Source organism: Anser cygnoides, chromosome 25 (genome assembly GCF_040182565.1).
Source record: "Anser cygnoides isolate HZ-2024a breed goose chromosome 25, Taihu_goose_T2T_genome, whole genome shotgun sequence".
Classification (NCBI taxonomy): Eukaryota; Metazoa; Chordata; class Aves; order Anseriformes; family Anatidae; genus Anser; species Anser cygnoides.
In genome coordinates, this window is record NC_089897.1 from 3,548,884 (window position 1) to 3,575,492 (window position 26,609).

The window sequence follows — 26,609 nt, forward strand, 5'->3', positions numbered from 1 at the left end:
CCCCCCGCCCCCGCGCCTCCCAAGAACCCACGCGAAGCCTCAGCACGCGGCGCGAGGCCGCCATTACGCATGCGTTCCCCCCCCCCTTCCCGCGCGCCGGAAGTGACGCCAGAGGGGGGCGGTGGCGGCGGCAGTGACAAGATGGCGGCGAGCGGCGCGGTGGCGGCGGGCGGCCCGGCGGCCCCCCGGCAGGGCCTGGGCGGGTGGCTGCGGGGGCTGCTGCGCTTCGCCGCCGACAGGAACGACTTCCGCAGGTCGGTGCTGGGCCGGCGGCGGGGGAGGGGGGTGGGGAAGGCCCGGGAGGAGGTCCCGCGGGCTGCCCGGGCGCTGTGCTTGCCTCACAGGAACCTGCTGCTCAACGTGGGGCTGTTCGCCGCCGGCGTCTGGGTGGCCCGCAACCTGACGGACATCGACCTCATGGCCCCGCAGCCCGCGGCGTAGCGGCGGTGAGGGGCTCGGAGGGGGCTGGGAGCCGCGGGGAGGGGGGGGTCGGGGGCCGGCAGAGGGCCGAAGGGGGGTCGGGAGGGAGCTGCAGGTAGCCGGGAGGGGGGCTGAAGGGGGTCAGGAGGAGGCCGCTGAGGATCAGGGGGCAGGGAGGGGGCTGCAGGGGGTTTGGGAGTGAGGAAGGGGGATCCCAGGGGAGTCAGGGGGGCGGGAGGGGGGGCCAGGAGGTCTGGGGGTCAGCACTTGGTTGCATGGAGCAGACCTCAGACCAGCCCTGCTTGTGCAAAGCGCCCTGACCCAGCTCTAACTGCGCTTATTTACAGAGCTAGGGAAGGATCAGACCTGCACGGCCGAGGAGTTCGCCCTCCCCATTCGCCAGGACCAGAAGCGCCGTGTGTAGCAGTTACAAGTTCTGATACGCTCACGGGAGCGGCTCCCCTTCTTCTCTGCAGAGCTCCTACTCCTACATCAAATGTGTCCTGCTCAAAGCAACGACAACAGGGGGAAAAACTCAAGTATGGAAGAGAGAATTCCTGATCAAGTCATTCTGTAAGGAATTGAGAATAGTCTCCTCAAAGATGTGAAGCCCTTGCACGCAGAATTTTCTTCTGTATCACCATCTAGATGTCTAATTTAATATTAAAGTACATAGAATAACGACATGACCCAGTGGAATTTCATTTTTTTAATAAGAAACTTCAGCTTACAAAAACAAGGTGTAAAAAGAGTAAAGATTTACAAAAAAATCATAAAAACATGATTTATATTTCACACCCAAAAGACAAAGGAACAAGTCCAGTCCTGGGTTGTAAGCAGGACCCATCAGCTACTTACTCAAAGGAAAAACAAAACTGTAAAAAGCCCTAGGTAAACTCTAACCACCGGAAGGTTTCACGGGTGATGTCTGGCTGAGATAAAGCTGGGATGTTTACTGTAAAAGAATTAGGACTCTTTTTTTGGGGGAAAAGAAGCCATTTGGTGTTGCATAGCATTTTAGTTCCATGGCCTGAAACTACAGCTTGCCCTTACTGCCTTGGAGTCCGGCTGGGGGTGGTGAAGCTGTTGATGGGGCAGTGAAAGCAGCACACGAGGCTGCCGGGGGAGCTGTAGGTGTAATTTCAGCAGACAGGGGACACTGCAGCTCCAGAAGATGCTAGTTGTAGAACAGAGTAACTTCCCAGCCCTGAGCGTTATGGCAGTATGACTGCAACATGGCTTCGGATTCTTTGGGACAGTTGTGCACGGGTTTTTAATCTAAGACATTCCTTTGAAGTAGCGCTGCCCCCGCGCTTTGTGGCTGAGAACTGCCCCTTTAACCTGCCTGAAAGAAATTAATTCCACTGCTGACACAGATGTTCTAAAATCTCTTTTCAAAGCAGGACTTTTTACGTCCTGTAAAGAAACAAAGTTCTTGTGAAGTATGGATAATCCAAGTTCCGCGGGAACAGTTTCTGAAGGAAAAAGGGATTAATTAGAACGTTAGGTCATTTTCCAGTTAATCTGAGTTCTGATTTAGAACACACTAATCGCCTCCTGAGGCCGGGGTTCAGGCAGGGGGTAGTTCATGCAGCTAAGTACATAAGGCTGCCACAGGTGACTTACTTGATGTTGTCTTAAACCTTGACTGAAATAAAAGCTGCTGACCCCTTGATTAGGAGCAGCGCTTCGAGTGTTTGCACTGAGCTCTGAGACAGCTGGACAGAGTGCCAGAAACATTCGGTCATTAACTGGATTCTCTTGTCACTCGCTGCTGCCTAGGAGTGTCCTTGAAGCAAAGGCAGTCTCATTCATGAGCACAGCACGGCACACGCCGGCTTAAGTCATTAGTGACGTAAGCAGCAGAAACTCGAAGCAGAAACTAGAGGCTGTTCTGACTTAAAGCACCCCCAGAAGTCACTGACAAATCAGGAAACCCACCCAAGCTCCAGCTTTGATCCTTATCCAAGAAAGCAGAGCAGCTTTTTACTCTTGTTTTCACAGGGGCTGCAAGGGGATTTCATCCTGAAAGAAAACCGCTCGTGTTCTGCCCAGCCGTTGCCAACAGCACCCTTCCAGGGATCTTAACTTAGAGCAGGATTAACTTTAAAAGGCCTGGAGATTAACTTTAATTCTGCCCTTGCTCAAGTCAACAGCGGAGCTTCCGGAGCGTTAGTGGAAGCAGGGGCTCCCCGGCAGCATCCCACCCGCGCCTGCCACACCTGAAGGAGCTCAGCACTGCTCTCGGAGAAGCTGCTTTAACCGTCCTGAACTTTGCAACTAAATTTGTTCTGTGGAAAAGCAGACTTGTAAGAGAGTTTGACTGGAAACAAACTTAGCCACTTGTTCCTTTGCTGTAAACTGCTTATTTAAGTAGATGTATAGGAGGCTGTGGCTTAGGGTGTGACTGCTTGACCAAAGCTGAAATTAAGCAGGGAAAAAATATGGACCTCTCTTACATGGGCTCTAGGTTTCTGTACTTTGCACGTCTGATAAACAAGGTGAAAAATTAATTTGCACGTGGATATGCGTAGCTCATCTCATAGCCGTGGAAAACAGCCATTAGGGCCAAGTCTAGTAACTCCATTTAATAAATGTAAGGAGAGCAAAGATGACGTGCTACGAGATATTCCCGAATCTGAGGTACAGAGTTATGCAGACCGAACACTACTACACCAACTGTGCAAAGGAGGAGGAGCCCCAGGGGTGCTTATCCTAACTTCTTACCTACAGATCCTATTCAACGGTGCACCACAAGCCTGCGGTGGCATCGCTCACCTGCAGAGCTCTGGCTTGCCCACGTTATAATACATTCTTTAACCTCTTCTACCCGCAAACAGGGCATTGATTCAATCATACTAATAGAGTTGTAGCAGTACAAGTTATCCCCATAGCATGGATGTGGTTATCTAAGGAAATAAGGCTAGCTTCAGTAACACTTAACGCTGCCCGTGCTGAAGGGGTGTTTGTGCCGCTTCAGCAGGAGGAACATTCAAAAGCCTCGCGCTCCCACAAAGAGATGCTCATGTGGAAAGTCTGTGTAAAGCAGGAACAGAAGCAGGCCTTTTCTACCCCAATTTCCACAAAGTTCTAATTGACAAGTCAGGGCCCAGAACTGGAGGTTTAGCACAGGGAAAAAAAAAAGTCAAATTCACTACCTGTCACCTCTACTGAAAGTATGTTACCAAGACTAAGAAGTACAAACCACATTGTGTTCAGTCACCAACTGTATCATCTCCTTTCTCACGTCCAGTTATGGAAGCATTTACGGTGACATTGTGGGCTTTAGGCAGGTAGCTTCTTTTTAAAAACTTGAGAATTTGGGGTATTGTTCCTTAGGAACTGCAACTTTTAATGGAAAAGCACCATTCGTTTGCCAGTGTGAGATTACTGATAAGAGAAATTTTTGCCTCCCAAACTGGGAGCTTGCTGCTAATGAGACTGCATTTGGATTTTGTTAATGCCTACACCTGCAAAATATGCAATCGTCTGACACACAAGGTCTGCATATCAGACGCTTCCTGTCTCTACTGAGCGTAGACCGCAGCTCACTGCTGCAGTCAGCTTGGCTTTATCGTTGCTGGTTGTTGCATTCCTCCCGTCTCCTTCCCTCACCCCAACCTGCACATAATCAGTAGTACGGCAGTTCAAGAAGAACCCAAAGGGTAGAGCACTTTGCTGTAACTGAAACGCACTCCGTGTCGTGCACACGCTTCAAAACAATAAATAATTAACAGTGGTTAAAGTCAGTCTTGGGCTCACTGGCCCGGTCCTTTTTTTTTTTTTTTTCCTTCCTCCCCCCTTTTGGAAATGTACACTGCAAACAGCATTTTTAAGACTTAAGAACTCTTCTGAAGGTATTTTGGCCCACCATGCAGTTATCCTTTAAACAAGTGGAACCCATTCTCTCTCACACACAGAAAATAAGCACAATGGAAGGAGTAGCCTAAAGGCACACCCCTTGAATGAAGTAATACAAACAATCACAAGTTGGTACAGGTAACCGACATACACAGCTTTTGATCATTTCATTTGTGCTGTAGATTTTACAAATTTAAAAGCTTGCTAGAATGCTTCACATTCCCATCTATCTACCTGCAATAAACAGGTATCAATGTTAATGTAATAGACATGGAAAAAACAACACTTAATTGAGGTTTTATCTTCCCACGGGCAATAAATTCTCTGCCTGAGTCCGTCCTATCTGATCTCAAACCAGCTGAAAGGATTAGACACACAAAGAGGCAGAATTCGGAGCTGCTGCTTGGATTTTACTACTTACTCTGAAGAAGGGACACTTGGCCACCTTACACAAGCGATGTCTTGCATAACACACTCACGCAGGCATTACCACGACACGTCTTTGCTCAGGTGCGGAAATGTTTGCTGTGCTGCTAAGTGGAAATCTGTGCAAACACTGCCATGGTGAGGGGATCTATATTCTTTCTTTTCTAAGCCAGCCATTACCATTATTTGTAACAGAAGGTCTTTTCCAAAGCTACAGCTACTCTACCAAAACCAAAAACCCCTGGAGTGTGCGTTCCCTGCACCACGTTACATGATGTGATAGGCGTCAACTTACTGACCTGGCTGGAAGGGGCCCAGATGACATGAGAAAATCTAAGAAGCCAAATCTAATCTGCCTTTGAACAAGTTGCTCCTTGAATTATTACAAACACAGATTTCAAACACGTAACAGTAAAATGCTAGCTTCTGAGCTGGCTGGTAAACTTTTTCACTCACATACAGATATGAAATGTAAAAACGTCAGCGATATTGAGAGTACTTATAAAAAACACACAAATCTGCTGCTTCAGTCAGGAATTAATGACTGATTTCCCAACGTTTCTGTCCCATGCAAAATGTTATCAGATACAAGGCACCAAATCTAAGGAATCATACAAAATTAGTTCACAAAATTGTATTGGCAGGTAAAACTAGTCTCCCTCTACTGTTTCTTCTTTAAGTACTTCTCATTCTGCAGTACTGTTGGCTTCCACTGTAGCTTATCCTGGGGTATCGGGCAACAGCCAGAAGGTTCATTAGTCTCTCCCACTGAGGTACAATTAAGCATACTCAGGCCTGGGGACATCACAGTCAACATAAGTGTGTCTAAATTGCCACCAAGACAATATTTCTGCTAGAAGCCTTGCGTTTACAAACCAAAATAACTTCTGATAGTGAGTCCATAGGACACACTTACTGCTTTTACTGCTTCCAATTTTATTCCTATGCTCAAAAAACCGGCTGGAAGTCCTTAAGCACATGGGAGTGGTGCTGCCACCCAGAAAAGTTTGATGTCAAGCGTTTAATATGCATTCTTCCATTTGCTGCCTCCCATTGACAACTCCAAAGCCAGACTGTAGAATTGTTCTGGTCAGAACTAATGGGGAAAATTTGTTTTTTTCACTGCTTTGCAGAGAAACCGTTTTTGTGGTATGCATAGTTTAACTTGGGCATGCAGGCAGTAAAGGGGTAACATAAAGGCAAATCTGCGCAACTGACTCACGAGTGGAATGAAGTTAGCTAAAATAAAGTGTTTTCTAATGACTGCAGCAGATGTTGTATCACACCTGGCCATGAATACATTAAGACTCTTCATTCTTGAAAGCATAAAATTAAGGAACACCAATTCACTTACAAGTTGAATAGAATAAGGACATGCTGGGAACGGTTCTGTCCCAAAGGCTGCCTGCTCACGAGCCTGACAGTGGCTTTCTTCGCCCTCGGACAATAACCTGCAGGGTGCCACGAACCCAGCACTTGCTCTCAGCATCTCTCTCTGGCTCCTTGTTACAGGACTGAACCCCTCTACAGGAATCTCCGTACATACAGAAACCAATTCCACTTCCAGTGGGACCACAATAAAGGTTCTAATCCTGCAGACACTCAGCTTGCGACTCAAAACTTTGGATGTTGAACTCCACACCTGAGCTAAGTTACATCATTTGCTTCGGTGTTTGCAGAAGTAGAGCCTGCATTTGGAATTATTCTAGATATGCATCAGTGTATTAGCAGGATTTGAAGCCAAACCTTTAAAGGAGGGACAAAGTTTGCATCACAGGCTATGCTTTGTCAGGCATTCACTTAAGTGGGCTTCGTTGTAATTGCAAGTTGTATGTTTGTCTTACTAACGTAAAGAAGTAGCTTCCAATTATTATTTCTGGCAAGCAGGACACTATAAAACAGTGTCCACCGTGACGGGGACATTGGACTATGCTTATACAAAGATGCCTGCAGTAGACAAATATAAACCAAACAGCATAAAAAATGCTATACGCTATCGCTTCCAAATAAAAGCTAAATATTACAGAAACCTCACAGTGTTGGAAAAAGCAAGTTTACTTTGAAGTATAATTCATTCCTTCCCTATCAGGGCAATCATTTTTCTGACCGCAGTATCTCCACGTCTCAGCACAACTAGGCTAACGTCACATGGAGAGGCCACTAACGTCAAAAGATGTCAACAGCAAATGCTACAAAATCTGCTTGGGCCATCAGGTGCACCGACGGCTAAAGGTACGCTCCCAGCCCCCCTCTGCAACTTACTCGCTGACAGCTGTATTAATTACTACCTGAATTCAAACATTAACGCAAAACACTCAGTCAAAAGATGAGCATTCATAGCAAAGAGTCTCGGCTCACTGCAGTAACAACAACCAAACTTTACATAAACAGGGCCAGCACGGCTAAGGGATTCGGAACGCGAGCACGTTATTTGGTCGTCACAGTAAACCGTGACTGTTCAGCTTTCCCTTCCACCGCTGAGATTAAGAAGGCAACGTTAAACACCTTTTCCTTTAGTTTTCCTTTTAAGACGTGTAGTCTTCCCAAAGCATGTTTTGCTCTAGAAAAGAATCCATCACGTATCTGAAAATATCCCGTACCTGAACGTCACAAGCACTTGATTTTCCTTCCTTCGTGAATGCCAACTTCCACCTGCGCTGAAGCCAAAGCAACTTCCTCCGCATTCAGCGGGGTCACGCTTACTTTTATTCTACCTCAGTCTGGCCTATTGCATTTGCATTCATTTTATTTACTAGTAGCACAAAAAATAATGCTACCTAGTAAATACGTAGATATATAGACATTCATAGGAAATCCTTCCAGACCACGCTACATTTAGAGAAACAGAAGTCAGATTTTTCCATTAGTTCCTACAGGACTGTTTCACACTGACTTGTCTCCAAAAACATATGAGCATATGAACTCCCAATTATTCTTAATTGGCAAAAATGAGTTTTTTGTAGGCTCAGAAAGCCACGTGTTCCTCAGACATACAGGAAATGGGAATCTTTAAGGACAGAGGAGACCTAATGCGGGACTGTGCTCTAACAAAAGAGGAGTTTCATATTTGCTGTGCTCATCTCTGCAAGGCTAAAGTGACTAATGTCAGCCAAAGTAAAACGGACCAATTTGCCCATAGGACAGGAAATCAGAAGTTGCAGTAGTGGCAGTGGAAAGAGAGGAACGGTATTTGGGAAATTTTCCTATTCAGCCCCTCTAACGGTAACGCAGAGTTATTACTTTATGTCTCATGGGCATATGATGAGAAGGATAAAAGTAGAAGAGGGAAGAAGAGAAATCTGCTTTCAGAACTTCTCCTCCTGAAAATGAAATCCTTTTTTTTTTTTTTTTGAAGAACCTCATATTTTAGATGACAGCAACCTATAACCGTTTCAAAAAAAAAAAAGCGACCATCAAGATTGAAAGATGTCAGGTATCTTTGCAGTTACATATTCACATTTGTTTAAAATATGAAACGTGAGCAGTCAAACCCCAAATTATAAAAATACCTGAGGTCTAACTGTAGGCTGAGAAGTGACTATAAAAAGTCAACTAGGGCCCTACATTCTAAAATCAAGATGATTGCAAGATACAGACATTATTGTAGCCTTTCAAGCTCAACATGTAATTTGACAGTTAACTACATTCCTTCCCCTTATGCCCCAGCAGGAACAAAGACTTCACAGGTTAAATTCTGCTCATGACATCACGACATCTGTGCAACCCCACTGCCTTCAGTTATTCTGGACCTTGTGTAACCATCAGAGTTCATGAATATTCCCACTACAGGAGCAGTAACAGAACCTAGCTCTGTCTCTTACCGTTGTGGTATTACCTTCATCCTGTTCCCCTGAGGAAAACAAGCCACACTTGTTAAAAAAAAAAAAGTGCCAGTTTTCCAGTGTAAGTTGCCTCCATTTTAACTGCTTCTGCTGTCATGGCTGTGCAAGTCAGGGCTTTGAATTCTTTATAACCTGATGAACACAGTTATGCCAGCGGAAACCTGTAATATAGGCTTCGTTTTTGCTTCCACTGTAAACAGATGTGACTGATCACACACAGGTACATTCCCGTCTTATTACAGGGTGTTTTTGTTGTTTTCCTTGTTTGGTTTAAAACAAAACAAAACACACATTCTCCAGAGCAGAACTGTTTCAAGAATCACATTCCTAGTGAATTTAGCTGCCTATTCAGTTCAGCCTAGAGAATAAACCATCAAGTGTGCACACAGCCCCCACAACACTGAAAAAAAAGAGCTGTTGACAAAAATAGCCAGCCATTGGTTTGCCCTTAACTGATAGCAAATAAATTAGTATCACAGAAATAGCTGAGGTCTGGGGAATATTTTCTCTTGTAAAAGAGCGTTGAACATTTCTTCAGAAAGAATGGCTTTTAGGGCAGCCAACTCCATCTATCCGACAATCATAAAAATAAATACCTGGGTGTGATTCAAACCCTGGAAATCTGAACGACAATTAAAGGGGATGGCACTATACCTGCTCCTTCTAGAGGTTTATCAGCATTATTAGGTACTGAAGGTGTTTGGAAGCCAGTTGAATGCTTCTATTTCCTGGTTGTGCTCATTTGTTGTGTGTTACTCAAATCCATTTTGATATGAGACTAATGATACAAAGCATCAAACTCTCCCTTTTCATTTTGCGAGCATAATTTAACAACAATATTCATTAAAAACGAAGATTCTGACTACAATCTTACGCATCAGAATTGCACAGCTTGATATACTTCTCCAGACCCTGGGCGGCAAACACCACGATCTGACCCCCTTCCTGCAGTGAGCTTTTTTTCCTACAAAGAGGAAAGTTGTGAACACCGATGGTTTAAAAAAAAAAACAAAACAAAAAACAACTGAGACCGTTGATTGAATTATAGAGCTTCCCATCATGGGAACGTCAGTCTTCTGTCTTTATCACTATTTTTGGACAGCACCTGAGCTTGAAGTTGTTTTTCTGAGATTCTTGCTTTGTCCTGCACTGTTCTTTGAGTGTAAAAGAGAATGTAGGCCTGGGTTTTGCACACCTCCTCCACGCTACATACATTCAGTTTGGAGTCATTGCAGTGGACCCAAAAACCTAGGAATCAAAGTGAGAAAGAGGACATTAGTAGGGGAGGCATCATGCCTTCTGATTGCATTTTGGAAGTGTTCACAGGAGACATCCACAGAGAAAAAGGGTAATGTAGAACAAAAGGCATCTGTACCGTTTGCCCTACAGATACTTTGGAAAGGAGTTTCTAAAATGGGAAACATTTTTACCATTTCTGTGCTGTTAACACGGTTTAGAAAAATGGAATCATAATTTAACCAATTGCGTATTATAGCCCAAAAACTCAATTAGGAAAATAAGAATTCCCCGGAGACAGACAATCTGTACCTCTTTCTGCATCAGTTAAAAGGCAGAATCAATGCTGATTCAGCTGCAGAAAGACGACTGCTGGAAATTCACAAAAACCCTGCGGATGTTATTCATGAATAGTCCCTGTCCAGTTTCAAAACACTTTCTGTTTATCTCACCATCCCAAGGATACTGAGAAAAGACACCCAGCTGGAGTAGCTCCACAGAGTTACATCCCGTGAGAAAATGAAGCATTCATGCTGTTAACAGTGAGCAATAAAAGGCATCCCGAAGTGCCGCAAAGCAAAGAGCAGCAATCTGTGGTCTTTACACAAAAAAAATAAAACATGCTCCTAGCAATACATTCTGGGAAACAAACTACTGAACGGCAGGAAACTTGATTCCAAACAACCTTAATCATGAAGCTTTACTATGTGCTATGTCTATGGAATAAAAAACGAGATTCGGGGATTTGTTTCCCCCGAAATAAGGCACACGCACCTCCCTCCGTGTTGTAGCAATATGCTGTGTAGTGTCCTGAGCCAAACCCTTTACCATGATGCATCACCACAGCGGAGAGGTCATAGACAAAGGTCTCTTTGTCAAGAGAGGAGAGAGAGTCCCTGCAGCAGTAAGGTTCCATGTTTAGTACCTGGTCAAAGAGGACATGGACCCCAATCTTCTCACGGTGATTGCGTTCAGACCACCTGCAAACACAAGGGCACAATCAAAGGCTCGGGACCTTTCTGGGCAGCAGCAGAGGGCTGTAGGAATGGAAGATGCACTCGATAGCCATTGCCGAACAGCTTAAAGAGCTTTCCTTCAAGGGGCATCATGATTTTTTTCCTTCTGTTTTCACTTTAACATCTACCGCAGTCATCTTTTGCATAAAACTGACTCAGTCACTGATGCCCAGTGGCTGTAGTTACAGCATTGTTGAGATTTGTAACAGCCAAACAAAGGAAACAGAACAGCTACTGTGACAACCAAATGCCATTTAAAATGCTCAGTTATAGAAATATAAAAACCTCACTTCTCATAATTGTCTACGCTAACCATTTTAGAAACCCTGTATTTTGAACTTTGCCTGCTACGCTTTATTTAACATAATACATATATTTAACTATCACAGGGGATCCAGCTTCAGCAAGTCTTTCACTCAACAGATCAGTCCATCCATCTCACAGTCACTGCTTCAAGTTGTCTCCGAGATCAGACAAATACCAGTAAGTACAATTCACAACACATTACATTGCATGTAACAAAAAACATGCTACAAGCAGGCCTTTTTTTTTTTTTTTTCCAGGTTTTAGTTAGTAGCAAGCATTACACATCTTCTCTGGGTAAAACATTTATAGACGTGCATTTCCCAGGAAGCGAGAGAAGTTGGTACTTGGTACTTCTCTCCCAAAAGACAGAAGGCACCTGCCTGACACCACGCGGCGTGCGCCGCTCACCTGAATCGTTTAAGGTGCAGTCGGAGGACCTGAGGTAGCCTGTAGATCATTAACTGCTTTTTAGCTTCACTCAGAACAAGAGGTTTAGGAGAAGACTTTCGCCGTTTGCCTACCAAAAAAAACATATCAAGGAAAAATGTAATTACATTGAAAAGGAAAGAGAGCCCGTTATGAACTTTTTCTTCCAGCAGCACTAGTCCATCTCACATGCACCCATAGGATGGAAACACGAGTAAACATTTCTTATGTATTCCTTCACAGACAAGCAGCTTTCTAGGATCAAAAACCACGCTTAAAAATAAAGTATTTTTAGACATCTAGGGTTGCAGCAGTTTCAGCAGGTGAGCTACCAGCATACAAATAACACTACTTGACACTGTATTTTTTAAAATACCACTTTGATCCATTTATTAGACCACTACAACAAAGCTTACACTAGCAAACTTAGCTCCAGGATATTAATACAAGTCAGAGGAAAATGCTTCCAGCAAGGTTCCACCTCCAGGAGGAGTTCCGGCCGCTCACAAAGCAAAAGGAACCGCTGAACAGAAACTGGAGAAGAGGAGGGAAAAACGTTCCTCTTCCCAGTGATTACTCTTTCCAGGACACCGAACACACTACCATACCAGGAAGACAGGTGGCTTTCAGAGCTTCCACTAAGAAATGTACCTGTTAATTAGATTTCTGCACCTCGCTGCACCAGCTCAGAACAGATGGGTTGCTCCTCCTCTATCGCGTCTGACAAGCGGTGCCCCCAATAGTTTTTGGCACCTAGATGCAGGCTATTTATTTGCCTTTCCCTGATTTTTTTCAGCTGGTTAACGTTTCTTTAGCTGTTTAACTCTGAAGTAACTGTTAAAATTTGGGCTTCCACAGAAAAATCACAGAAGACTGAGTTAAGATAAAGGCTGTGCTCGCCCACATTGACACTTTGTGAACATTATTTGTGAATCAGAATCTGTCCGAATTGTATTTGGCTTTGTTTCAAGGACATCTAAGTCAATGGTTATTTCCTAACATTTTGGGAAGATGTTTGGTAACTGATTCACAAGTTGATAGTGTAGAGATCTCTACAAATACTTGCTATTTCAGCTGCCTAGTTGCAATGCAAGTCAAATTATTGCCATTTTCCTCCCAAGGGAATAAACATTTGCCATAAATACCTACATGAAAAAAATTCATATACAGCTTATCAGAGTAGCTGAGCTGCATGATTATATGCGAGGCTAAAATTATATTCAGAAATATAATGACCTTACACTCAGACCTGCTACAGAAGTCGTCTTCTAGCTGAGCACAGCAAAATACATGCACTCGTATAACTGGTAATATATTAACCTGAGACTCACAGAATAATGTCACTTCACTGCATTTTGACAAAATGCCTACAAAGAGATAGAAACTCTAACCTGGTGGCAGACCACGAGAACTCTGCAGTTGTGATTTCTGGTTAAAAGATTCAGTCAAGAACAGACAGCATACAAACAACTTGTTACAAAAGCTTTCCAGCCATGCAGCAGGTAAGGACTATTATTCCTTATGGTTTTCTCCTCTTGTCTCCAAATCCAATCCCCCCAAACTCTAAGTTTCCTTCCCCTTCCCCTCCAATGCAAGGGAGGGGTACGTATCGGTCACAACAGGTTTTCAGGCACAAAACATACATCAGGAACCTCTCAGAAAAAAACACAGGGCTTCTAATCATCAGAGACAGCAGCAGACTTACTGTTGCATTGGTCGCATGCATATATCCTCCCTTCCAGAGCTTCAGTCTCTGTGAACTTGGCCAACATTTCTGTCAGCATGCACTCCGTCTGGTTAACGGGGACGATCCCTTTCTCAATGGAGTGATAGCGCTCAGGAAATTCCAGGGAAAGATCCCAGAAGGGCTCAACGGTGTTGGATTTGTAGTTGCATGTTATGCAGGTGACCTGGGAACGAAATGTTGATACGCAAATGAAGTTATGTACACACACACCTGTAGACAGGCGTTTACATTCACATCTAAACTGCAAGCTTGTGCCCAAGATGAAGCACAGCTTCATGGACACAAAAATGGCCAGCTGGTCAAGAGAAACCTTCTTAGATTTAGTTTTCAGACTAGAAATGTCTTGAGCAAGTAATTTAGAGTGTTTTCTCAATTCTCCAGAAACGGAGACAATATTCACCCCTATCAGGTTCACTTCCTCAGAAGAAGATATTACAGGTGTAATACTACTTCACGGTTGGGTAATAAGCACTTTGTTTTCTCCTACAAGCAGTATGTGTTAGCAGTTATCACACAATATTCCTTCCCTAGTTTCTCTGTTTTCCTTGCACATTCTAAAGTGCTGTGTATAATTCCTCTGTTTCATCTGCTAACTATATAAAAATTATTCATGAACGGAGCATGAAAGGACGAATTTAAAATGCACTTCTCCTGTCTTTCTGGAGTATTATAAATACGAACAGCAGAAAAGTTTTCAATTGATCTCAGAGGCAGCAAGCGAGAAGATGAAGAGGTAACAAAACCAGAAAGCAGCTCCAGACTTTGCACTCCCGTGAAAACCCTCCAGCAGAAAACCAGCTTCCAACTTTGCACTGGCTTTCCAGCCGTCCACCTCCATCCTCTGACGGCACCAGTAACTTCACGATGTACTAAGTGTAGCTAGTGGATAGGGAGGGAAGTCCTCTGTGCTTGGGGAGGTTTAAAATTCAACACAGTCTCTGTACACAAGGTACACAGGGGGAATAAATAGCTCGACAAGTTATTTATAATATATCGTAACAACAGATAACTTACACTGATTTATGAACATCTTCATGCTGGTAACAGGCCTACCTAGCACACCGACCTTAGCCGTAACACACCATCTTCCAGAGCCAAGAGACAACTGAACAAAGAACGTTTTGTTAAGCAGCACGCAACAAGTTCATGCAACGCAGCCGATTCAAACAAACCATGACTTCGAGCATTCCTTCCCTGGAAAGCCAAAAGCTTTAGCTCGAAAAATACACCTTTTAGTATTTAATGTGCACGGAAGTTCTTAGGGGTGGTAGGCACAGTAAGGCTGGCAACTCAGACAGACCACATAGAGACTAACGGGGACGCACACGCATCGTATGCCTCGGGGGCTGATTGTGGAAGCCCTGAAGTGTCAAGTTATGCGTGCATTCATTTCTCCTGGACAGCAAAGGCAGTCGAGGACTTTCAAACGCGCTGTGCTTTCAGGGTCAGCCTTGTGGGGAGTAATGCGTTTCAGACAAGGGAACAGGCACAGGAATAAAAGACCAAGCAGCGTGACAGGGCAGGCACGTTCAGCTCCTACAGAAACATATGTTAAGCATGCTCAGCATCTCAAGATGACTTTCAAAGGCCTGCGAATAAGAAGTGTCACAGACAGCTTATTCTTTATAGCACAGGCTGACTGCCCTCTCTGTCCTTCATTGTATTCTTTCTAGTCACAGCAACAAAACCATAAAGGGACAAGAACTACAAAGACACTTTAAAAACACAATAAAAACTTAAAACTAGGGGCTCAGAACCTCTGTGCTAGTGCAGAAGTCATTCCCAAGTGGCAAACGTCCACTGAATTTACAATAGACGTGAAAAGCATTGAAAACACTGACAACCTGTGCAGCAATCAGTTTTCATTCTCAGGAGACACTCCTAAGCAATTCCTCCTAAGTCTCTGGTGGTTCCTCAAGAAACAAAGCCTTCGCTTCTTGCTGTTAACAGCTCCCACCGATTTCTGTGTGAAACCAGGTGCATACCTGACTTAGCAACTGCCCGTGAAAAATGGTGTTCACCACCTTCAGGACCTGCTTGGTGAGCTTCCTCTGAGAGAAAGGGATGAGGATCCTGCGCTTCGTTCCTTCCGACTCCAGCTCCTGCTGTACTTTATCCAACAACTCGCATAGAAATTCCTGAGCGTCCTGCTGATCGTAACCCCGAAACGCTGGGATCAGACTCCACACAGAGTGCAGCATGGCAAACGGGGACACGAGCGCCCACTTGCCAGACCACATCACTCTGAAGAGGGTGTGCAATTCGTGACAGAGGGAGATGTGCTTTGAACTTGGTTCCTTGGGTTGTATCAGTTCTAAACTCCTGCTTATCGAGGAGCCACCATTTAAGCCAGCTGGCAAGCTCTGCGTGCCATATGATCCCACTTTGTCAGTCTTCCCTGACTCATTAGCAGCGGATCCATTTGCCAATTTGCCAGGCATCCTAGACTTCCCGTTCACAGTTTTGGCTAAGAGTTCTTCTGTTTCACAGAGATCAAGCGTCAAAAAACATTCTCGAAATTTCTGGAGGTGACTTAGCACTTGCAGAATAGAATTCATGTAACATGTGTTTCCCAGGTTCCTTAAACCCGTGACCCCGGGAGTCATCAGAGGCTTACGCCGGATGGAATAAAACTGATTGAATCTGCTGCTCTGCATCTGCCTTGAGGTAGGGGAAGCGGTCGCCACCTCCCTGAATTTCCTTGGAATCAAGTTCTCTCTGTGCACGTGGGACAACAGCCTCGCACTCTTCCTTGGAGGAGTGTTTGCCAGCTCCTCCAGAAGCTGTCTCTTCATCTCCTGCCGCCGCTGCCTAGCTGCCTCCTTCTTCCTCTCCAACTCCTCCATTTGTTTCTTCTGTTGTAGTTTTAGCTGGCCTCTGGAGCTCTTATCAAACCAGGTCCGCAGCGCCTTTGTAAGCAAGGATTGGCGCCTGTGCCAGAGAGCTGTAAGCATCTGAGACTGTCCCTGAAGGGTCCTTTGATGGTTGCACATGTCCTCTCCCAAAGCCATGGATCGCAAAGTCCTGCCACTTCGTGTCGACGGATCGTGTTTTTGACTTTTAATCGCTGACAGAGAACTTCTTAGCAGTTTCAAATCACCCTCGGGGTTATCATTCAAGACATAATCTTCACAAAGGTAACAAAATACATATAAATCATTAACTTCCATTGCCAATGGATGTCTGGTTTCTTCAAAGTGTTTAAGTGCATGCTCCTCGATGTACCTCCCACAGGCTACATGGGAGCATTTCAGACAAGCCCAGATAGATTCAGTTGTCTGGCAGTCCATGCAGTGCCACTTCTGCGGGTTCAGGATAGAATGGTCCTGGGCGAGTCGTAGCCGCCCGACATGTTTGCATCTATCCATCTCTTACAGAAGTCTTCGCTGCTTTGACCTTGGAAGGCAAAAAGAAAAAAAAAAATCTTAGACCCACTTACATATTTAAAATGATCTCTTTTTGTACCAGATGTAAAGACCTATAAAAATACAGATGTCGCGTCACATCGATTCCAATTGCAGTTTTCCTTCAGCCGACTACATTATTTCTGTGCACAATATTTTTAAGAGCGGTTTTTAGTACCAGCAAAAGAGATTGGATTGACAAGCTCTGCAGAACAAAACTGTCTATCCGTCTACTAAGGATGGCCCAGACATCTGCCAGCGTGCCCTGCCCAACCCGAATGGCTCGCTTCCAGAGAGAAAAACATTAATTCAGTCCACACGTTTGATCTTTAGCTGCCCTCTTGAAATTGATACATACAAAATGAATTTGGAATTGGAATGCATGTCATCAGGAACTAGACTGAGGTTAGCAACTTTTCACAGAAGCCACAGAAATATCAGATAATCGTCATAACCAGAACTGGTCTATGTGCAATCTCAAGTCCGCAGGCTTTATGTTCTACCCTCAAATTCTCTGATTTCCCTCACCCTCCCAAACATTTTAATGTTTAAAAATCAGCAGAGGAAAAAAATGAGATGTGTAACACCTTGTTAGAGTAAACCTAACGGAACGTCTGCATGAACACACGTCAACAGAAAAAGCTGATTTACTAAATTACTATATTGTCACTGCAGAGAAATCAAAGCAAGATACTACAAACATAGTTGGAGTGCGAAAAAGCTTTTGCTTCATGTCCTACATCCATGTGTTTTATAAAAGCTATTCAGTTGTACAAGGAGAAGAACTAAAGCACCATTCCTCGTGCCAGCAGTGGTGTCTTTTGTGCAGTCCTGACACAAGTGAAAGAGATCAGGGCACCGAAACAGCACGCAGACCCACCCACACGCACGCATTACTCACTGAGTCATGTCTAAACATTCTTTCCTTCACGACACAACGTCCAGAGCCTGGAACATCCTCATTTCATCCAAAGGAGTCTTGGTGGTTCTTTGAAAATTTAATTACTACTTAAGTCTTCATTGTAAGGCAGCACAGCTTCAAAACCCTAGAGAGAAAATATTCTTGTGATGCACATACACTAAGAAAGCAAACAAGGTTGCTTTTGAACACAATTAGTCCCCTCAGTGCAAGAGCTACTGCGGAAAACACATTTCTTCTAGGGAACAGAATTACCTCAAAGTCAAAGCATAAATGCACTTAGGAACCCAAATACTTAGACGTTAAAAAAAAAAAAATCACATGGAAGATGCACTTGGAATTTCATTTTTCTGCTTTTGTTTCTGATAATCTATAAATCTGCTGATCACATGTAGCCTCTCCATCATAAGTCTTTTGTAGTGGATGACCCAACATATGGCAGGGAAAAAATCCGAGCAAAAACATTGAGTAAAAACATGCACCTCCTGAGATCACTTCAATTTTGGCTGTTTCGATAACTTGGTGAAAGAAGGGGGGTGGAGATGAAAAAAACCTGTCCTCAATTAAATTTCATTTCTAAATGATTTTTTCAAACAACAAAAATGAAGAAAAGAATAGTTGTCAAGTGTAAACTGCAACTAAATAAGAACTATAGAGGAAAGAAAAATAGGAAAAACCTGCATTTTGCCAAGGGCAAAAAGGCTGTAAAAAATGTATCTGTTATAACAATCCACAAAAGAATAAATTAATTTGCTTACATATCTCTGCCTACAGTACTTCAATACAATACAAAGTGATACGGGGGACAGCAATAATATGCACAAAGTGGCTACAGATGTCAGAGACAGTGTCAGATCAGGCATTTAAAATAATTAGTTAAAAAACACTTTACGAGGGACAGAGTTTAACATAACAAAGGCAATAGCACACCTCTCAAAAGCTTTAGGATAGATATTGAACAACCGCCTCTGAATGGTATACAGAAAACCTATCTGACCAGGCTAAGAAAACTTATGTTTAATGGTCCTAAAATGATGCAAATTTACCTCAATTGCTAACTTTTTCCACCGATATCACTGCTAAAGATATCTGTTAAAGAAAATATATATATATATATAAAATAATATATATATCAAAGCTTTTCTGTTCTTTAACTCTCCTCATCTTCAGATTAAAGCTCAAGTGGCCACTTCAGAATTCATCTTAATACGGTGATTTTTCAGTGTCTAAATAACCTTTTTAGTTGTTTATTTGCAATAGTTAAAAAAAAAATTGCTACACCTCTCACTCGGACGGTGTTCGTTCACTCAGAAATCCTAGGACCTGGAGAGACTTTTGGAAATGCTACAGTAAACAAAGGATGGGTTCGGTCTCCTCCTTCCGAGTTCTCACCTTTCTCTCGCCTTCCTCCCAGACCTCTTTTCCCCCTTCTTCTTCATTTTCCTGCTCAAGTCTTGACGGAAAATTGTGGAATAATCCTGTCTAGCCTTGGTGAGACCAAGTGGCAGAGATTCCAGCTTGAAAGAGTATAGACACTATGGTAACATTGACAGCCTTCATTTACATAAAAGAATACTAATTATGTTGTATCATCAACATCTGTGATTCTGCTCACTGCCATATGCGACAGTGTTGGGAATTTAACCCTTGAGTCTCACAGGCATATCCGATATTTGTTCCATCGAACAAAAAACGGGCCTTCTGGATATTATTTCCTAGAGATGGATTAAACAGCTGCCCAGCGCAGTCACTCACCAGCTCTGCAAGGTCTCGGGACACAATATTTTCCAAGAGCACTGAATTTATCCTCAATTTCCAAGAAAAAAAAAAAAAAGAAGAAATAATGCTGATATGTTGCTAGTTTCAGCTGGGTAACAGGCTACAAGGAAATCAATCACACAGCAGATACAGCGCATTAAAGAATCATGTTTAACAATGAACTAGGCTGTCAGTATATAAATTACAAGCCTTTTGTCAACCGCTTTTGCTTTTCCTGTGTGGGCCAGCAAGATTTCCTGTTCAAAAAGGGGACAGATATTTTAACAACTTTGGTCGGTTAACAAGGCAGCTTTGTTGCACCTTAGCTCAGTTATTCTCAGGACAAAAGCATCTTTGATGCTGCCTGTGATGTTCCCCACCTGTTTCTCTTTGGGTATCTACGAACACTTCGCTCGCAAATCTAAGCCCTATTAAAAAAATCCCACATACACTGGGCTGCTCTGCAAGTCAGAAGTAAACGGTGCTTTTTTTAACCCAAAAGACTTAAATTATGCATCTTTTCCACTTCCCCTCCCAAGGCTGTTGTCAGATAAGATCCCCTACTTCTCCTCGGTGTGGTTTTAATGCCAAAGCTGTGCAGGGAGAGCAGCCTGCCCAGCCAGCCTGCCCGAGCACCGCGCCGCTCGCTGAGCCTCTGCCGCGCTCCACATTTCAGATTTTCTCCTTCACGTTACAGATGCACGTTACCAACTCATGTTTTTTTGACTCCTTCCATGAAAAAAAAAAACAAAGAAAAAAATGAAAAGAGGCTCTCCGGCATTGTGCAACACGTACCGATGGCAGCTGGAGCGTCTGCAGGTTCAGCCTCGCCACCCCACACGCAAACTGATTACTAAATAAGTCAGGGAAAGACACATGCACACAATTAAGACCAAAATTTGTTCCTCTGTTCCATGTAGGTAAACAAACAGCTTGCCACAACCTCCTAGAAAGGATAAAAACACCGCGCTAGCAGGAGAAATTAAAGAGCTCTGATTAAAGGAAAACACAAAGATGAGTCAGAACCCGTACACGGTCGCACAAGGCAGGGAGGGGGGGGAACCCTGCCAAGATTACAGAGTTGGAGCCATCTAAGATAAAGCAACAACTGAACACATGAACACAAGTTTCTGTGGTTGATGTGACAGTCTAGGATAAGCCATGAGCAGGCAGCCAGTGTAATGATGGCTAATTAACATCTTGCATTTTAAGGTCTTGGAAGGAAACTAAAAGGACTCCTCTCTTGGCAATCACAATATAACATTCTAGTAATGAAATATAATTTTTTTTTCTTGGTTTTACGATTTCTTCCATCAAGGTGGATCTCATTTGAAGAGATGCCTACATGGCTATAACTGGCCCTTCCTGCCTGCCTGGACCTTTTCCAGGTAAGGGGTGGGGGCAGGAGGAACAATTTAATTGATTTCCGTGGAGCAGCGGTACCAGGATCGCGTGGAGCTGTATTACAACCAGCCAGCTCTTCCTGGACTACCAGGCCAGGAACGTTCCAGAGACAATCTGAAAAGTTCTCACCTTGCAAATCACTTACAGCATTTAAACACGAGGTCAGACCCTGCTTTCTTTACCTGTATGGCTCATAAGCCTGGGAAAGCTTATTGCAAGATCCTGTAACTACTTCAAGAACCAAATGCAGCAGAAAATCTTAACACTAGAAGAGTGTTAAAATAAAACACATGACTTTATTATATTCCTTTGTACCATTGTTACACATTTGGAAACTGATTAAAGACATCTGTGCAGATCCGTTGACATTTGCTACTTTCTTTTTCTAAATAAATGTCCGTGAAGTGTAAAAAAAAAAAAAAGTTTATGGATCAGGAAAGGCGCTGGATGCTTTGCCTTGGAAACTAGGTGCACTTCCCGTTTGTTCAAGGGTTGGCTCCAGAACAAGTAAGAGCCCGGAATCCCGGCACAAAATCCTTCAGCCGCGATCTGGAAGTCATCTTCAAAAAAGACAGGTGGGAAGCTCAGACTGAATGATTCTTTCATTCATTTATCCCTCTCCCGGGAGTGGCAATAGTGAAACACAGCAGCATTTCACCAGTCCGCGGGGAATTGCTATCGCATTAAATAAAACACACCTTTTTTGCGATTCTCATTTTGTTTTAAAACACTGCAGGAAAAACATCCTGAGATATTCTTGGTTTCCATCAGAACTAGATATCCTACACTGCATTTCATCACAGAAGTATAAAAATCTTCGATGCAAAAATCGAGAACCTTCCAGGCACCCCTGCCCCCAAACAATTTTCTCCAAACAACTTTAGAGTGGAACTTCTAGCCTGCTGCAAATACTCGAAAATGCAAATTAAGGAGATATCAGAGAGAATATATAGCTAAAAATTGCACACAATTACTCAAAAACTTTATTCCTCTGATTATTTTAACCTACCCATTTGCGAGGAACCAATTATTCAACCAGATGTCTAATGAAAACATGTAATCTGAGCTGCTCGGAAGATGGTGAAAAAAGCTCCCTGCTGAAGACAGCCATGTCCCTCCGCCAGCAAAAGCCTTCCACGTGCTCACAGCAAAACTCCTACCCTGCGTTCGGTTCCCAGAGCGTGTGGGAGCCAAGAAACGGCACCTTGCGAACCGAAACATTGTGCAATTGATGTTCCTTTAGGGAAAAGGAAGAGCTAGAACAAGGAACGAGCATCACGGCCACATCACCTGGGCAGGTGTTGTCTGTCCTTACAAAGTTGGGCACGGTCCAGAGCTACTAGCTCGGGCAGCACAGCAGAAAACACTCCACAAGCTCTCCCTCCGCTTCTTCTCCCAAGAGCCATCCGCTTGGCAGAGCAAGAATGGGTTTGGGTTTCTCCCTTTACTCCTCCAGTCCAAGCCCTGCTGGTTTCAGGCTTTCAGATTGCGCCTCCAAAGATTAACAGCAGCCCTAGAGATTTTTTTTCAATTATACTGAAAGCATGTTTTATTAAAAATTGTCAGCTTTATATCCTACGGTGGCTGGCTTCTCTCTATCCAAGATGACACGCTACCAAGTTAGTTACAGGCAAATTAACCCAACTGACAAAAAAAAAAAAAAGAAGTAACGCTTGGAAAATTTACAGATGATTAGGTATACGGGGTTTCTTTGAAAAGGCAAGCAAAGCAATGAATTAAATAGCTACTGTGAATACATGAATAAACCACAACTTAAGAGACACGCAGACAAATAAGGGCTCTGACTAGCTGTGACAGGAGCCTTCAGCTGTGACAGCAAAAGCAGTCACTGGTCTCACCTCCCTCCTGTCCTGGCTGCGATCACCACGAGCAGGATGGGCGCTCGCCCCGAGCTGGCCGCGAACCCCCCGGATTTTATTTCTGTGGCCATCAGCTGCAAGGGCAGCAGCACAGCAACCTCCCAGAGCCCTGAAAGGGAACTCCTCCGTCCGAATCCCAAGTTTCTGGAGTTCTGGAAGATCCCACATCCCCGTCTGGAAGGTGGCCAGCGTCCCACACGTGCTGTCACAAGCCCGGAGGATTTCGGCTGGCTGCAAAAGACACCGCGTGCCCAACACACGGCACCACGCGGGCAGCGCCCTGCTCCAGTTCGAAGCTGTAATCACAAGGGAGCTCGACTAAAACAGGACTTTACTGCCAAATTCCACAGCAAGTTCTGTCTACTCCTTTAAGTTAATTATGATTATGTCAATGTTAACCCGCTTCTGAGAGTTCACGCTTTGCTGCGGGCTCAAATCCAGAATCTGGGGAATCAGTTTTCAAAGAAATCTTCAAATCATTGCAAAAAGGAAAAAAAAAAATACTCAAAAGCATGGGGATTGAGGAAATCCTATTCCCTGCACTGGTGTCTTTGGTGGGAATAAATGCGATTTCTGCAGGACTCGGTTCTCTGAAGCGCCTTGGGGAAGCTCAGGCTGGTGGATGCTGGCCCACACCTGATTTTAGAGTACAACGACGAGCACACACACCTCAGCGTACCGTGCAGTTACCTTCTAACATTTCCTACTCCACAACAAAAAGAACGATTCTTAAGGGGCCCCAGTTTGTCCCTATTGCCAGCCCACCTGCAAAAATCAGCCATCCTCCCTAGGAAGTTCACGTAGTTTTAGGGGGATAACCGACGAAGATGACACCACCTGGTTCACATTTCCATCAGCTGGTGGACGTGAGCGTCCCAAAGCTTCCAAACCAGAGGCATTGAGATCCCAGTCCCACAGCATCCTGGATGTAAAACCAGTCCGACACCAGGCAGCAGCAGAACCCACCCATTCTCTACCCTTTTACCCCAAATGCAGCTCACCAACAGACCATGCCCGCAGAAAACATAACATTTACAGGTACAATCTAACCACCAAGTATCACAGAAATTGTTAACACTGCGTTCAATTCAGTGCTCAGAGCTTCCCCAGGAAAGGAGCAGCGATGGGAAAACATTCTCTTTTTCCCCTAAAACGCTGGAATTTTGCGTACTCCAGGAAAAGTTTTAATGTCCCACAGACTGTTTTTAAACATGACTGGCATTCTTAAATCTACGGCCTCATATAAACTGATTTTTTTTTTTGCTAGCACGCTGATCAAGCCTGAACAGAAATTTCAACGTTCCCCAGCCCCGTTCCTAAAGCAAGGCAATGCCTGGAGTAGCTACGAGAACCTCACCCTGCCTTTTTTGCTTTTACAACTTACTGTGCTTGGTGAGCTGCTTTGGATACACTAGTCCAAACATCGTGTCTGCAGATAGAAACTTCCTTTACCAGAAAGGCTTGCTGACAAACTCTCAGAGAAACACCAAACTGCTTTTCTTTGGCTAGAAGAAATTTACAGCTAAGCCAGAAGAATGCACGCTGCCTGTGTCCTCGAAGACCAATCGTTCACATTTTACACAGGCCAACAAATAGTTTCAAACGTGCATGCGTCTTCTATCTGCATTCCTTCCTGATGAAGATTCTCTTAAACTAGAGACAGCTCAGCATCCACTAGGAATATATCTGGCAGTTTATGGTTTGAAAATAATCACAAAAGGGCGAAGGCAAGGCGAGTTTCTTCAGCTCACAAAGCATTTTAATACAGCCCTCCTCAAAAACTCACCAATTTGCACTGCTATTCAAATTCCCCGGCCGTGCAAGTTTAAGCTTGAAAGTTTTTAAAAAATTAAAATATTTTAAAGATGAATATTCAAGTGGAAATATTAAAAGGATGAAAAATGAATATTCTTATTAAGCCAAACCCACACCGTTTCTCGTCCAAGTACAAGAGATGAATAAAAAGAATGGTAAGATCACCTTTTGAACTTAGATTTAAGATAGTTATTTATTCTTTGGGGTCACCTTAAAACAAACAGGAAAAAAGGATCCACATCCCACAGCTCTCTGAAACTATGGGAACTTGCTACAGAATGGCTGCTGATGTTAAAAAGCATTATTAAAATGCTATATACTTCTTAGCTCATGGTGTTCTGGAAGTTAATGTTTCTTCATTTATTGCAACACATAAAATCCCCCCTCCCTTTTCTTTCCATAGGCTTCTGAGGTTTTATTTTTTGTTTGGCTTTTTGAAGTGTTAATAAGCTGGGAAACACGATACAGATACACTGTATAACAGAGGCACTCCACATTAAAACAATTCACGATACTTCCTTTAGTCCTAGTGAAACAGTCAAAAAGGGAAAGAGTCAGTGCAGTCCTTCCACTGGTAGTTACATCTGTATAAGCCTGGAGCAATTACAGCAAATACATACAATTTGAATTATCAGAATAAAACATGAAAAAATGTTTTGCATTAGAACAGTCTGCAAGTAGATGCTAACTGCCCAATACAAAATAATAATTTCTCTTTATGAGTCAAGCAAGCAGCTTTATAGAATCCATGAATTCACAATGAATTCTATTTCCATAATTGTGACAACATCAGAGCGGCATGCCACAGCGTTTTAAAGTTTGGTACATGTTTGCCCCTGAACATCACTCATGAAAAAAACCTCTCTCTCTGCCAGAGCAGACAATAACGGAGCTGTAATGGACGTAAAATCAGCGGTGCTGAAGCCAAGTGAACAGAGCTACACCCGTTTTCACTATTTGGAAATTCAGGCTACAGTTCGTACTCCCCACCAGCCCCGAAGTGTCAGGATTCATACCCAAAGCGATGCCTTTTTGTTTCCTTTCACACTTACCACTGACCAATTGGGCAAGTATTCAAGTTTAGCGAGGCTGCTCAGATGGATGGAGTACGTGCTTACGTATTCACGGGTCAGGACCTGTGCACAAGTGAACAAGGCAGATTAAGAATAATTAACAAGGCACAAGTTAAACAAAACGAGCCGTGTTAGATTTCAAACAAAGCAGGAATAGACGAGATAAACAGCCATTCTCTCGTGTCCCCACTCACCCTACCTTATCATTCCTTTTAATCATGGCCTGCTGCGATGCAGCCAAAAAGCTGATTTTTTGTCAGAATGCAGAAAGCACTATTTCTTTCGACCATAATATTTAAAGACTGTTTTTCATATTCAGTATATATCGCATTTATCACCAATTCCCACATAAACAATGCATTCAGAGTTGAGGCTGGCAGCAATAGTTCAGGCATCATATATTAAAAATACTTCAAAAACCACCCTCGACCTTTTACAGCAAGAATTCGACACAGTTTCTAGCCACCTTCACAACACCACCGCCAAAATTAAATGCAATTTCCCACTGCCTGCAAAGAGCTTCTTTAGCAAGGTCAGAGCTTACATTTTGACCTGTAGTATCTTGCTCCGTCCCCCCGATCGTTCGCAAAAACTGGTAATTGCTTCTCGCCGCTGCAGTAAAACACACAGAATTTTAACAAACCAAACCAAACCCAAACCCTTCCACCTCGCAGGTACGAGACGAAGTTTTATAGCTCCAGCACGTCAGAGAATTCTCCTGGCACTGCTCGCACACAAAACCGATGGCTGCAGCAGAGATCAATTTAACAGCCCTCGTATTCAGAAGCAGGCTAGCAGTCTCTTCGAGAATCTCTTTGTGATAGACACAAAGACGGATTATACCAGGGAGTGAATACTTGGTAAGTTATGGGTAGTCCTCCGCTGCTCTTCCTCCCCCATTTCAATTCATATTCATCTTGGCAAAATCTTCGGCAGACTATTAACTAATCTAAAACAACATCGCAGCTGATACAACATATAAAGCAATCAGTCAAACGAACATGTCAGTGCCATCTACTGAAGCAATAAAGAACAAGACAACCCCAGCAGGCTGGGGCTTATTATCTCCCCAGCCA

General features: G+C 43.7%; 2 protein-coding genes across 9 annotated transcripts in view; one reads left to right on the forward strand and one right to left on the reverse strand.

The window, feature by feature from the left end:
- The first annotated feature begins 97 nt into the window (after window positions 1-97).
- TOMM6 (translocase of outer mitochondrial membrane 6) lies at window positions 98-1,109 on the forward strand. Of its 2 annotated transcripts, none has more exons than XM_066983072.1 (3): window positions 98-254; window positions 345-446; window positions 768-1,109. In XM_066983072.1, the coding sequence occupies exons 1-2, from the start codon at window positions 142-144 to the stop codon at window positions 439-441; spliced, it is 210 nt and encodes a 69-aa protein (XP_066839173.1). In that variant the 5' UTR covers window positions 98-141; the 3' UTR covers window positions 442-446; window positions 768-1,109. The 2 variants fall into 2 exon arrangements, with proteins under 2 accessions (XP_066839173.1, XP_066839174.1); XM_066983073.1 differs by having other exon boundaries at window positions 774-1,109.
- A 5-nt stretch (window positions 1,110-1,114) lies between these two features.
- Window positions 1,115-26,609, reverse strand: part of USP49 (ubiquitin specific peptidase 49) — a 35,870-nt gene continuing 10,375 nt past the window's right edge. For 3 of the 7 annotated variants that reach the window (XM_013196625.3, XM_048070810.2, XM_066983046.1), the window contains exons 2-8: window positions 25,513-25,596; window positions 17,586-17,730; window positions 15,266-16,676; window positions 13,239-13,443; window positions 11,516-11,624; window positions 10,560-10,765; window positions 1,115-9,797 (exon numbers count right to left, since the gene is read on the reverse strand). In XM_013196625.3, the coding sequence (XP_013052079.3) occupies window positions 9,607-9,797; window positions 10,560-10,765; window positions 11,516-11,624; window positions 13,239-13,443; window positions 15,266-16,648 (2,094 nt within the window). In that variant the 5' untranslated portion in view covers window positions 16,649-16,676; window positions 17,586-17,730; window positions 25,513-25,596 and the 3' untranslated portion in view covers window positions 1,115-9,606. Of the gene's footprint in view, window positions 9,798-10,559; window positions 10,766-11,515; window positions 11,625-13,238; window positions 13,444-15,265; window positions 16,677-17,585; window positions 17,731-18,995; window positions 19,121-19,358; window positions 20,091-25,512; window positions 25,597-26,077; window positions 26,146-26,609 lie in introns of those variants that run through there. The other 4 variants (XM_066983048.1, XM_048070811.2, XM_066983047.1 and 1 more) reach the window with 4 other exon arrangements.